The sequence below is a fragment of the Oncorhynchus kisutch genome, unplaced genomic scaffold (assembly GCF_002021735.2).
Source record: "Oncorhynchus kisutch isolate 150728-3 unplaced genomic scaffold, Okis_V2 scaffold939, whole genome shotgun sequence".
NCBI classification, from domain to species: Eukaryota; Metazoa; Chordata; class Actinopteri; order Salmoniformes; family Salmonidae; genus Oncorhynchus; species Oncorhynchus kisutch.
Window position 1 is genome coordinate 53,749 of NW_022262884.1, and position 14,268 is coordinate 68,016.

Consider the following 14,268-nt stretch of genomic DNA (forward strand, 5'->3'; position numbering starts at 1 on the left):
CTAGTCAGGAGAGGGAAAGACAAATGGAGCAAAGTACAGAGTTGCTTGATGAAATCCTGCTCCAGAGCACCCAGGACCTCAGACTGGGGTAAAGGTTCCCCTCCCAACAGGACAACAACCCAAAGTTTTTCATTTGTATTTATTTCATTAGCACACAGCCAAGACAACACAGGTGTGGCTTCGGGACAAGTCTCTGAATGTCCTTGAGTGGCCCAGCCAGAGACCGGATTTGAACCCGATCTAACATCTCTGGAAAGACCTGAAAATAGCTGTGCAGCGACACTCCCCATCCAACCTGACAGAGCTTGAGAGAAGAAACTCCCCAAATATAGGTGCGCCAAGCTTGTAGCGTCATACCCAAAAAGACTTGAGGCTGTAATCTCTGCCAAAGGTCCATCAACAAAGTTGATTAAGTTTATTTTCAGTTTATTTTGTATCCATAAATAATCAAACAAACACAGTAAACACTGACTGAGTCAAGTTGCAGAATGAAGATTATTAAAGGGGAGACTCAGGTATGGGTGTGCACACGCATGCACCCATATGTAACTGACTCAGGTATGGGTGTGCACACGCATGCACCCATATGTAACTGACTCAGGTATGGGTGTGCACACGCATGCACCCATATGTAACTGACTCAGGTATGGGTGTGCACACGCATGCACCCATATGTAACTGACTCAGGTATGGGTGTGCACACGCATGCACCCATATGTAACTGACTCAGGTATGGGTGTGCACACGCATGCACCCATATGTAACTGACTCAGGTATGGGTGTGCACACGCATGCACCCATATGTAACTGACTCAGGTATGGGTGTGCACACGCATGCACCCATATGTAACTGACTCAGGTATGGGTGTGCACACGCATGCACCCATATGTAACTGACTCAGGTATGGGTGTGCACACGCATGCACCCATATGTAACTGACTCAGGTATGGGTGTGCACACGCATGCACCCATATGTAACTGACTCAGGTATGGGTGTGCACACGCATGCACCCATATGTAACTGACTCAGGTATGGGTGTGCACACGCATGCACCCATATGTAACTGACTCAGGTATGGGTGTGCACACGCATGCACCCATATGTAACTGACTCAGGTATGGGTGTGCACACACATGCACCCATATGTAACTGACTCAGGTATGGGTGTGCACACACATGCACCCATATGTAACTGACTCAGGTATGGGTGTGCACACGCATGCACCCATATGTAACTGACTCAGGTATGGGTGTGCACACGCATGCACCCATATGTAACTGACTCAGGTATGGGTGTGCACACGCATGCACCCATATGTAACTGACTCAGGTATGGGTGTGCACACGCATGCACCCATATGTAACTGGCACTGTACTGTAGCAGACTAACATTGGATGTAATGCATTTTATGTCTACCAGAGATTTAATTTAACACATTTAGAAAATTATGGAGATTACAATTGATATTAAATACACAGCCACCAACATCGGAATAATCCAAAATGCACCTCAAATCACAATTTCATAAATTAAAGATGCAGTCCTGGATCTTAAGCACAACAAACTCATAACATTTTGCAGGGATTTGATTGTATGATATCATACATTTGGTAAAAAATAAAATAATAACTTAGTGCACACAACAACAACAAAAAATTGACCACTTTTGGCTCATGAGCACCACTTTCAAAACTGTCTGAAATTATACAAACGTTTGAGAGTGCATCTTTAAAATGAATACTTCCCTTCACAAACAATATTTCCCCATAGTTATAAATGGACAATGCTTAATATATTTCAACATATCAGAAGTCTAGCCTAATAAACATTTCACATAAAAACATGTGAAAATACCCGTCATAATTGAAATTCCTGAGAATGCGTACCTATTAGATATCCATGTTGACGTGACCTGTGCCCGCACTCCGCAAATCAGAGTTCACCAGTCCTCCGCCGAGTGGCTTCGACATGAAGGATCACTCCGCGATAAAAGGCACTTACACACTGTAGACGACAATTGAACCGCAGAAGAAAAAAAAATAAGAAAATAAAGTGTCTACCAGCTGGAATGTTGTCATTAAAAAAAAACTTAGTGGGACAAGATCTACTCTGCTGATAGGTCAACCATGCGCTTCGGCCTCTCAAGACTTCAACTCATTTCATTTTGTGGCAGCTCAAACTCTAAGCCAGCGGCGCCGCTCACAGGAGCGGACACCACAAATCGCACCACTTGCCGCCCGCCACCATACTCCTATTAAAGTCTATCTAGACCCTCGCTTACCACGCCCCCTGCGTAGCTCAATTGAACATGAATTGGCAACTCCACTGCATTAGCATGGTTGGACCTCAGAGTAAAGAAACATCAGCACTGCGGTTCGATTTTGACATGTGTGGGTGAATAACTAGATGGATAACTGATAACTAGATGGACGAGTAATGTCGTCCTTTGAAAGTAGTGATTGGTTATTGCCCATGTAAACTGCCTGTATACTCTCCTTGCAAACATTTTAAATATGCCCCTGAACAAGGCAGTTAACCCACTGTTCCTAGACCGTCATTGAAAATAAGAATTGGTTCTTAATTAACTGACTTGACTAGTTAAAAAAAAGGTAAAAAAATAAATAAATAGTGGCTGTGAGTTTGAATCCCATTTGGGGCAATATTATTTTTAAGGAGCAAACCCTCCACTGCTGGTCCTCGAGGGAAATAGAGCAAATGTGACGAAGTAGCCAATGATCAAAATGCATATAAAAACCTTATACAATTAAGTGTACACATTATGTCATTTCACCTATATTCCTTGTAGTGACTAATATTTGTAAGATTTTTTTGGCCTATCCTATAGCCTTTCAGTCAGAGTGACTCCAAGCTCCTTTACTATGCATGTCCTCCTCTTCGAGTCACAATAGAACTAGAATTAGTGTAGGCCTAATAAACATTTCAAATGTAGGCTAAACTAAAGTCCCATATGCAATAGGTTATAGCTAGGAGGACACTATCTGATGTGAATACGTGTAACATTCAACCTATAGTAGGCTAGGCTTGCCTATATCAACACCATTTTGGACATAATTTTGCTTTAAATAGCTATTTAAACCGACAATAGGCTATCGTGTTGATATAAGCTAGCCCAGCAAATATCACATCCACGACAATGAAGATGGCTCTATTGTCGATCTGAACGTCTATATAGGCTAAGCCAGTCAGTCAATAGCATGTGTTAGAGAATAGGAGAGCAGTCAGTCAGTCGCTTACTGAATGGGTTTCATAAGTAGTGAAGCCATGAGGCTAGGCTTCACCTCAGCGGATTTCTGGTGTAGCTTCACTTTACTGGACACTTGGTGAACCTAGCCAGACCAGTCAATTTACACTGTTAAACAAGGTAGGATTATAAAAACATTGTAGCCCTAACGTACATGTAGGCTAGTGTACACATCCATGCAGCCTCATATGCTGAGATATTATTAGGCCCTAGTAGCAGTGTAGGTGAAGGCTGAAGTCGTAGGCCTAGTGCTTTATGGAATTCATTCTTAGGCTTCATTTTTAAGGTGATGGCTGTAGTTTCCTTAACAATACCACAATGAATGTAAATTCACATGTTGAAACAGAAAAATGATAACATGGGAGATTCATACTTACATCACAGGTGGTGAATATTGTCAGGAACTAGGCATCTTACACTGAGATAATCGTCCAGACAGATTTTTGCATGTGATGCATGTGATGCAGTTAATTATTAGTATCAGAACGTGCCGGTGGACTTCTGTTAAGGATGCATTAGTGAAACAAAAAGCATTGGGTCATGTCAATTTTAAACTGGCCGAGACGGAATTTGTTACTGGATACAATTATCTGCTGGCCGTCCTCAGCATCGTGGCTAATTTCACCAGGTTGGCCTATGAGAAAAGCTAGCAGCTAGCCTTTTTAGACCAATGGTTAGACCAATGGTTAAACCATGGTCTAAGCCAAAGTTCATAAGTTTGGCCCCAAATTGTTCAAGTCCAAAACCAAAAACGGTAGTGCAGATAAAAGGAGAAGGTATTTGAGTATGTAAACGCTGTGCAATGTAGACAATAGGCTAACACCTATTTGATTAATCCGCTTTAATAAAAAGCTCTTTATAGTGTATATACGGCTGTAAGGGAAATGACCTTTATGAATTATAAACTAAGTCCCTTAAATAGCCGTAGTTTGTGTATTTCCGAGAGCCTCATGGTGACGTTGTACTCGTAGTTTCCATTGTGTAGTCCAGTTTGGAGATTTTTATCGACTAAGGTTTCCCAGTAGTGGTGCCAGTTCCCATCTTTGTCTTTCCCAAATCCATACACATTCACCTGCAATGGAAATACATGTTTAGAGAGTTTCATAATGTTAACCAAAAGGTTTTATTTATGGCAATGGGATATATTGTGTATGCAGCCTACATGATTTGGGCCAGTAATATGTGACGATACCACAGATTGTCAAAACTATGCCAATCCATTAGGTGTCAGGGTTGGTTTCCTGCACTGCAATCATGTGTAGTACACAGTGTGCATCACAATACAGTGTGTAATGTGTGTAGTGGGGCGGCAGGTAGCCCAGTGCATTAGGCCAGTAACCGGGAGCATTGGGCCAGTAACCGGGAGCATTGGGCCAGTAGCCGGGAGCATTGGGCCAGTAACCGGAAGCATTGGGCCAGTAACCGGACGCATTGGGCCAGTAACCGGACGCATTGGGCCAGTAACCGGAAGCATTGGGCCAGTAACCGGAAGCATTGGGCCAGTAACCGGAAGCATTGGGCCAGTAACCGAAGGTTGCTGGATCAAATCCCTGAGCTGACAAGGTAAAAATCTGTCATTCTGCCCCTGAACAAGGCAGTTAACCCACTGTTCCCCGGGCGCTGAAAACATGGATGACGATTAAGGCAGCCCCCCCCCACACCTCTATCTCTCTGATTTAGAGGGGTTGGGATAAAAGCGAAAGACACATTTCAGTTGGACAACTGACTGGGTATTCCCCTTTCCCTAGTATACAGTGTGTCATTCTGAGGAAGTACATGCCTATCCACATTCCTAGCAGAACATGTTGATATTTAGTATTTAATAGGATCCACATTAGTTCCTGTCAGGGCATGAGCTACTCTTCCTGGGGTCCAAACAATCATGTCGCAAAAGCCTACATCATAAATTCAATATAATGCAACACAAAACACTAATATTACAAATGTACAATATAAAATCCACTACTGTGCGTTTGCATGAGTCTCTTCCGCGTTGTGCCATGAGGTGTTGTTGTGTCTGTAGATCTCTATAGGTCTTACCTTGTCACAGATGTGTAGGGATAATATCAAAGCCATGAATCCAGTAGAGGGGTATTTGCCCAGATAGTCAAGCCAGGTTTCATGAACATATTTCATAAACACAGGATTCAGAACCAATACCTGCATGGAATATACTGCACATTACATGTCTATCAACCCGATTTAAATAGAAAAATAGGAATTTCTATTGTGATGCATCAAATTTGAGAAGTCACTTTGTTAGATATTCCTGGGGCGGCAGGGTAGCCTAGTGGTTAGAGCGTTGGACTAGTAACCAAAAGGTTGCAAGTTTGAATCCCAGAGCCGACAAGGTACAAATCTGTCGTTCTGCCCCTGAACAGGCAGTTAACCCACTGTTCCCAGGCCGTTATTGAAAATAAGAATTTGTTCTTAACTGACTTGCCGAGTTAGATAAATCAAAAATATAAATCAAAATGTTGTCAGAGATGGGATGCCATGATGCAGTTAGTACACTCCCATTCCCATTCTGACTCAATGACACATTCACCCCTAGGCAAATAATAATGCCAATGTAGCTCAGTTGGTAGAGCATGGCGCTTGCAACACTGGGGTTGTGGGTTCAATTCCCATAGTGAAAATGTATGCACTCACTAAGTTGCTCTGGAAAAGTGTGTCTGCTAAATTACAAAATAAATAAATACATTTGACATCACCGCCTCCTTTCCTTTGTTAGTTTGTTTTAAAATGTATCTAAACATGGCTCTGCCCATTACACACATCCTCAACTACAAGCAGACCTACTGTCTAAGAGACAATATAAAAGATCAAGCATTAGATAGATGAATAATAACCACAATAAATTAACAAGGTGACTCACCAAATCTTTGTTGGCCTTTATCTTCTGTCTAAGTGGTAAATATGACCTGTTGAATAAAAGAAGACTTCATTTCACCTAGGAGGTGCTAGCTATGTTACCTTGGGAAAATGCATGGTGTAGGAGGGTTTCCCCAACTCCAGTAGCCCTGGACAAACACACCTGATTCAACTTGTCAACTAATCAAGCCCTCAATGAGTTGAATCAGGTGTTCTTGTCCAGGGACTGTAGGACCGGTGTTGTTTAACACTAAACTAAATCAGAAGAGTCCATGATAAGTTGTTACTCACAAAGTGATGTGAGACCCAGTGGTCATGGCGCCTGGTAGCCACTGAAGGTCCAGAGTCTTGAAAGGGATCAACAGGAACCTAGTGGCTTTGTCCAGATCTATTGCACTCTCTGGGTACATGACGCGATACGTGGTCCGTTTCCCAACATCCTCCTCATAGCCAGAGGTAGGAGCCTTGTTCATTCTAGATAGCACAGTAAATAGCAGGAATCCATACAATGACTGCAATATTTCAAAGCTCTTCATTCAAAACACAGCGACAGCACGGGTAGCGCCATTCAAAACACAGCGACGGCACGGGTAGCGCCATTCAACACACAGCGACGGCACGGGTAGCGCCATTCAAAACACAGCGACGGCACGGGTAGCGCCATTCAACACAGCGACGGCACGGGTAGCGCCATTCAAAACACAGCGACGGCACGGGTAGCGCCATTCAAAACACAGCGACGGCACGGGTAGCGCCATTCAAAACACAGCGACGGCACGGGTAGCGCCATTCAAAACACAGCAACAGCACGGGTAGCGCCATTCAAAACACAGCAACAGCACGGGTAGCACCATCTTTCTTTAAAGTAGTTGATTTCTTATTTTCAGCTTCTATGAGTTGATTGGCAGTCAGTAAACAAACTGGAATGGTGCCTGCTGCTACCTGGAGTGTGCTGTCTGTACAGGCATAAAGCCAAGGTCGGTTATTTACTGTCACATGCAGCTATGGAAGGTTTGTTCTTTTCTACTGGAGTGTGACCACCTCCACTACTTCCCACAAATCTAAAAGTGTTGGATTGGTGGAGGCATGGGCTAGCTAGTGGGAGTTCCACCACATCTTACAGTGCCTACAGAAAGTATTCAGACCCCTTGACTATTCCCACATTTTGTTACGTTACAGCCTTGTTCTAAAATTGATTAAATCGTTGCACCCCACCCCCCTCAAATCTACACACAATTCCCCATAATGACAAAGCAAAAGCAGGTTTAAAATTGTTGCAAATTTATATTTAAAAAAAATATAATAATTACACTCAGTACGTTGTTGAAGCACCTTTGGCAGAGATTACAGCCTCCAGTTTTATGGGTATAACTACAAGCACACCTGTATTTGGGGAGTTACTCCCATTTGTCGCTGCAGATCCTTTCAACCTCTGTCAGGTTGGTTGGGGAGTGTCGCTGCACAGCTAATGTTCAGGTTTCTCCAGACATGTTTGATCGGGTTCAAGTCCGGGCTCTGGCTGTGCCACTCAATGACTTGTACCGAAGCCACTCCTGTGTTGTTTTGGCTGTGTGCTTAGGGTCGTTGTCCTGTTGGAAGGTGAACCGTCACCCTAGTCTGAGGTCCTAAGCGCTCTGGAGCTGGTTTTCATCAAGGATCTCTCTGTACTTTGCTCTGTTCATCTTTCCCTCAATCCCGACTAGTCTCCCAGTCCCTGCCACTGAATAACATCTCCACAGCATACTTCCACCACGCTTTACCGTGGGATGGTGCCAGGTTTCCTCCAGGCATGACGTTTGGTATTCAGGACAAAGAGTTTATTCAAATCAGAGAATCTTGTGTCCCATGGTCGGAGTCCTTTAGGTGCCTTTTGGCAAACTCCAAAGCAGGGTGTCATGTGCCTTTCACTGAGGAGTGGCTTCTGTCTGGCCACTACCATAAAGGTCTGATTGGTGGGGTTCTGCAGAGATAGAGATCATTGTCCTTCTGGAAGGTTCTCCCTTCTCCCCAGAGGAACTCTGGAGCTCTGTCAGATAACATCAGGTTCTTGGTCACCTCCCTGACCAAGACCCTTCTCCCCCGATTCCTCAGTTTGGCCGGGCAGCCAGCTCTAGGAACAGTCTTGGTGGTTCCAAACTTCTTCCATTTAAGAATGATGGAGGTCACGGTTCTGGTCACCATAGCAGCACCGACCCGTAGCACGCGCTCCAGCATGTATATTTCACTGGTCACCCATAATTTTTTTTATTTTTTATCACTGGAGCCTCATATCTCCCTCACTAGCTTTAAGCACCGGCTGTCAGAGCAACTCACAGATCACTGCACATAGCCCATCTGCAAATAGCCCATACAACTACCTCACCCCCATACTGCATTTATTTTTTTGCTTCTTTGCACCCCAGCATCTCTACTTGCACACTCATCTTCTGCACATCTATCACTCCAGTGTTTAATTGCTATATTGTAATTATTTTGCCACTATGGCCTATTTATTGCCTTACCTCATTTGCACACACTGTAGGGACTTTTTTCTATTGTGTTATTGACTGTATGTTTGTGTATTCCATGTGTAACCCTGTGTTGTTGTTTGTGCCGCACTGCTTTGCTTTATCTTGGCCAGGTCGCAGTTGTAAATGAGAACTTGTTCTCAACTTGCCTACCTGGTTAAATAAAATAAAAATCAATGGAAACAGGATGCAGCCAAGCTCAATTTCTGAGTTTCATAGCAAAGGGTCTGAATCCTTATGGACATTTGATATGAATTTGCAAAAAAAAAAAAAAACTGTTTCCACTTTGTCATTATGGGGTATTGTGTGTAGATTGAGGATGATTTTTAATTTAATCAATTTTAAAATAAGGCTGTAACGTAACAAAATGTGGAAAAAGGGAAGAGGTCTGAATACTTTCTGAATGCAGTGTATATAGTCATTTATTTTCAAACCAATGATGGAAAGTGAACACTGAGCTGGTGGGGATAATTGGGACATAACTCTCAATTAAATTGGCTGATCCCTCCTACTGACCTGGATGGCAGACGTGCACAGACAGGGTTCTACCTGCGCCTGAGCACCTGTCTCTTTGCCCTCCCACTTGGCAGTCGTATAATTGGAATTTTTTTGTATACATTTTGTCTTTGTTGTTCTGAACCCACTGCCGCCGAAGTTGTGACATCGTGCGCCCGGTTGCCCCCCCCCCCCCCCCCAGTCTGCCCTGTACGGAGCTTGCGTGCGCCCGGTTGACCCCCCCCCCAGTCTGCCCTGTACGGAGCTTGCGTGCGCCCGGTTGACCCCCCCCCCCAGTCTGCCCTGTACGGAGCTTGCGTGCGCCCGGTTGACCCCCCCCCCCAGTCTGCCCTGTACGGAGCTTGCGTGCGCCCGGTTGCCCCCCCCCCCCAGTCTGCCCTGTACGGAGCTTGCGTGCGCCCGGTCCCCCCCCCCCAGTCTGCCCTGTACGGAGCTTGCGTGCGCCCGGTCCCCCCCCCCCAGTCTGCCCTGTACGGAGCTATAATTGGAATTTTTTTGTATACATTTTGTCTTTGTTGTTCTGAACCCACTGCCGCCGAAGTTGTGACATCGTGCGCCCGTGCGCCCCCCCCCCCCCCCCCCCCCCCCCCCCTCCCCCTCCCCCCCTACCTTATGACGACGTCACTGGAGTCTATGAGGGCTCCGTAGTAGGAACCCTTGAGGTTCCCAGAGTTCCCCACCACAGCACAGCTTCCATGGCGCTCACGGCCCGCGTCCATGTGTAGGTCAGCATCAGGGATGACCTGGAACAACTTCTCCACCACGTCGCTGAATTTAGCTGTGCTACTGTCATTCTGGATTTCCTGGTGATAAGATGGTACTTTGATTGCGCCAGCCAACACATGAGCACAACTCAGATGACAATCATAACGTCAGCCCAAACCAGTCAAATCTGATGATGTATATTGTGTGATTTGTATATAATGAATATGTTCAACTGCCCAGCGACTGCAGAGGGAACTGGGCTGTTAAATCTGCTGCGATGCATCATTTCTGAGTATTCTGAGACTTATGTTTGGATTGTACATGGTCTCTGTCCAGAAAAACAGGTTATTGTTGACTACAATATAAGCGTTGTCAGTGACAACCCATGTAATGCAGCGTGTGAAAGAGCTGGCCTTGCTACATCACTTAAAGAGGCTTAAAAACAGAAGTGTGGATATTTATTTGTATTATAAAAAGGGCAAAACAAGCTAAACTGACAGCTAAAACTGTGGTTCACCAGCTGCAGTCACACAGGCAACCAAATTCTGACCTTTGTTCCACTGTGTAGTGTGACCAATAACATATCTTTTTCTGAGCTAATCTGATTGGTCAAAAGACTAATTAGTGCAACACAAAAAGTATATATATATATATATATATATATATATATATATATATATATAAAATAAAAAGTGGGCTGCCTGTCTAAACAGCTACCTTACACCCACAAGGATCTCTAAACAATGACACACCAGTTCATTCAATAATTAGGTCAGAGGGATCACAAGTGTTCAATTAACCAGCCAATCAGGATTCACAACCAATTAACAGGGAATAGGCACAATTTACATTGTTGCTATAGTATTGTCTGGAATGACAAATGGTTCAAATGAAAGGAATTCTGCATCCAACTTGTTTTATTTGGTAGATTATCAATACATTAAAACAATGTCCTTGTAGTGAAGGGCTCACTCATTCACATAGCCTAAACCCAACCAATAAAAGTTCATTCTGAATTAAACGTAAAAGCAACAAGAAAAAAAAACATGCAACAGTATTAACAAGATATGTAACTTTAGAAAATAATGAACATGTTTGGACATTTCAATGTATAGTTGTAGTGAGCGTTTGGGACATTCATTGACCAACGTTAATGGGCTAATCCAGTGGTCACCAACCTGTCGATCTCCAAACATTTCTGTAAAATACCCAACGATAAAGCCTTGTGTTCCTATTTTGTATTATTATTATTCGTTTCGGGCTGTTAGGTGCAGCCAATTTAGCTTCCCTGCGCCCCGGGTAGGCAAACTGTTACCATGTCATGTGCTGAAGGTACAAACTCTGCCTCCCCGGTGGGCCTGGAGAGGAAATTCAGTGCACTATGCTGGTGAATCAGATTGCTCAAATGACCGAGTCTGCAGTAACGTAGCAGGCATAAAAGAAAGCTACGGCAAAATTGATACTGTGATATTTCAAACCCATGACTAGATTAACACTCAACGAATACAGCAAAGAGCTGGTGTTTTATGAGTGAGTTCATGTTTAAGTTCTTACTCAGCACTGTCAACACTTTGTATTCAACACTTTCATAACCAACGCTACAGCAAGCAGTGCAGCAGTAATGATTGAGTATGAAGTGCATCTATAGGCTTGCGGTGTATTTTTAGCAAGTTGGGTCTTTAATATCTATAAATATTTAACTTTCTCTGTTCATGGGAGTAACAACATGAATTTGTGCATGAGGCAGAAATAATGCGGTGCGACTCAAGTTTCTCCATCAGCTGTAACACGGTGTCTCTTTTTGGTCAAGTGTCAGTGGAAGAAAGGGAGAGCGGAGGGATGTTGAGACGGACCCTCAGTCTGCTGCGCTCTCCCTCCGCTGAGACGGACTATCAGATGTAGGCACCATCAGCCCAGTAAAATAAAAAGCTAATGATTTAAAATGCATGCTCACTCAGCTGTGCCTCACAAGTAATACAACAATAGATCTATTACCGGTGTGATCATATCGTCCACCTCAAATTTTGAAATAATCTCTTTTTTAAATGTCCCGAACAACAATGCATTCATTGGCAGGTAAATTCAAGCAAAGCCAGTATGCGGTGATAATGTATTGGGCCTATAGTTTACTGCACAAACTTCATTGCCACAGTACTGTTTTTAATTGGTTAATGTTGCATAGGCTTACATTTAAATCATGTTAATAAAAATCAGAGCGGTAGATCTCGGCATGCATTTTGACTCTGATCTTGTCTCAAAAGGTTGGTGACCACTGGGCCAATCTATATTAGAGGCTACTGTGACAGATGATCAGTCTCATGGGCAAAAACTAGTTGAATAAATGTTTCCACATCATAGGTCTATGACCTTGCATCAAACTGAAAAATTGATTGGACTTGCATAAAATCAATGTGAGGGAATTGCGTCTTCTTCACCCAACGTTTAATCTAAATCCAATGACTTGGTATAATGTTTTGTTGATTTCACGTTAATTGACAGCTCAACCGAAATGTTCATCAAAACGAAAAAGGTTTAAATGATGTCTGCGCTCAGTGGGGTTGTTCTTTAGATATGGGGTAAGTTAGTGCAATAGTCGGGGCGGCAGGGTACCCTAGTGGTTAGAGCGTTGGACTAGTAACCGGTTGCAAGTTCAAACCCCCGAGCTGACAAGGTACAAAACTGTCGTTCTGCCCCTGAACAGGCAGTTAACCCACTGTTCCTAGGCAGTCATTGAAAAAAAGAATTTGTTCTTAACTGACTTGCCTAGTTAAATAAAAGGTAAAAATAAAAAAGTGTTGAACAAGCAATCCCGCCACACGCCATTCTGGTGGGATCGTGTTATTTTCCCTATTTGTTGCTAGGGTCAGTGTATAGGCTATAACTTTAATTAATTATAGGCCTATTACTGAATGAGAACGTGTTGGACTTACGCTGGAAATGCTTTTATTTATCCAATGTTTGTCATAGCTTTTTGTTTTGTAACGACCATGGGTTTATAAGCGCGGATATCGACTCTGCCGCTCGAGCATGCTTTTTGGGGCACAGTCGATAGCGCGCTGGACTTCGGGCTAGAAGGTCGAGGGTTTGAGGCCTGCTCCCTGCCTGTTTCATTACCCTGGTGTCAGAAGTGATCGGACCTTGCATCCACAACAGTGCGTGTGCTTGGCCGGTGAGCGCGTTCTTAGAAGATGTTGAGTCGCAAGCTAGCACGAAGACGCGCTCTTTGAAAGGAGGGAGTAGTGTAACGACCCTGGGTGGATAAGCAAGGATATCGACTCTGCCGCTCGAGCATTCTTTTGGGGCACAGTCGATAGTGCGTTGGATTTCGGACTATAAGGTCGAGGCTAGCACTCTGCCTGTTACATTATATTTAATATATATATATATATATATTAATAAAAATATATATTTAGCCTACCCGCCACCACGTTCTGGTATCATCGGATAGTTTCTTGTTCTCTCTCGTCAGAAATGGTTTGATTGATCTGATGAAGCGCTTCTGAAACCATGGGTCGTTGTTCGGCGGTGGAGAGATGATTCCGTCCAGCGGCCGAAGGGCATTTCTTATAAAGTCCACAAATGAATTGGAGGATCGCTGTCCAGAATAAAACACAATGATGGTAGTGATGCATATTAGAACAGTGGTTAGAAGGCATTTTCTAATCCTGAAGCTCCTAATCATTTCGTAGGTGGTATAGAATCCTCACCACCTGTGAAGAGATCAATAATGAATATGTGAAAACACCCCTAATAATGCTGGGTTCAAAACATCAAGGATCTGGGAAGTCGGAACTCTCCGACTTCCAAGCTTTCAAGACGACTGCGAACTTGGAAAGAAAAATCGTTTGATTCTTCTTCTATCAGGTTTAACGGCGGTTGCATCCAATTTGTTGTATTACCGCCACCTACTAGACTGGAGTACAACTCCCTTATACCTTGCTTGAAAAATACAAATGTACTAAATAAATACCCTACCATCTAACACTACACACACTCATTTCAAAATGAGATATTATAAATTATTATAATATTATAAAATAAAATTAACACCACCCTACTCCATTAAATGTATTTATTCCTACCTCATGCATCATCCTGAAAGGTATGGGACATCACCACTTAACACACCCCTGTAAATCTTCTGATGACCGAAATACCTCTTTACAGCTGCCACCACAACCTCAATTTTCTGCGACTTGCTATAAATTATACAAATCTAATCTTACTGAAACTTATATCACTTTTTGGCCTATCCCTTTGTACTGGTATACCTCTACTGCTTTAACCACTCACATTGACAACCTGAAAATCCGCTCAGCAAGGAAGAAGACACTGCTCCAGAACGGCCATAAAAAAAGCCAGACTACGGTTTGCTTCTGCACATGGGGACAAAGATCGTAC

General features: G+C 43.5%; 1 protein-coding gene across 1 annotated transcript; it reads right to left on the minus strand.

Annotated features, from left to right (window-relative positions):
• Window positions 1–386: 386 nt before the first annotated feature.
• On the minus strand, window positions 387–13,676 carry LOC116352874 (CMP-N-acetylneuraminate-beta-galactosamide-alpha-2,3-sialyltransferase 1-like). Its single transcript, XM_031817129.1, has 6 exons — window positions 13,286–13,676; window positions 9,772–9,965; window positions 6,431–6,613; window positions 6,144–6,189; window positions 5,306–5,425; window positions 387–4,337 (listed from the first exon to the last, which is right to left on the minus strand). The coding sequence occupies exons 1-6, from the start codon at window positions 13,547–13,549 to the stop codon at window positions 4,164–4,166; spliced, it is 981 nt and encodes a 326-aa protein (XP_031672989.1). The 5' UTR covers window positions 13,550–13,676; the 3' UTR covers window positions 387–4,163.
• Window positions 13,677–14,268: the final 592 nt, after the last annotated feature.

What these genes read in the sequence shown, in the direction of transcription:
- LOC116352874 (XM_031817129.1), bottom strand. Translation starts at nt 13,549, where the DNA reads ATGATTAGGAGCTTCAGGATTAGAAAATGCCTTCTAACCACTGTTCTA. An exon ending in TCCAGTGACGTCGTCATAAG is followed by an intron (nt 6,614 to 9,771) that starts GTAGGGGGGGAG and finishes TGTGCTATCTAG; the next exon opens with AATGAACAAGGCTCCTACCT. An exon ending in CCCTACACATCTGTGACAAG is followed by an intron (nt 4,338 to 5,305) that starts GTAAGACCTATA and finishes TTTCCATTGCAG; the next exon opens with GTGAATGTGTATGGATTTGG.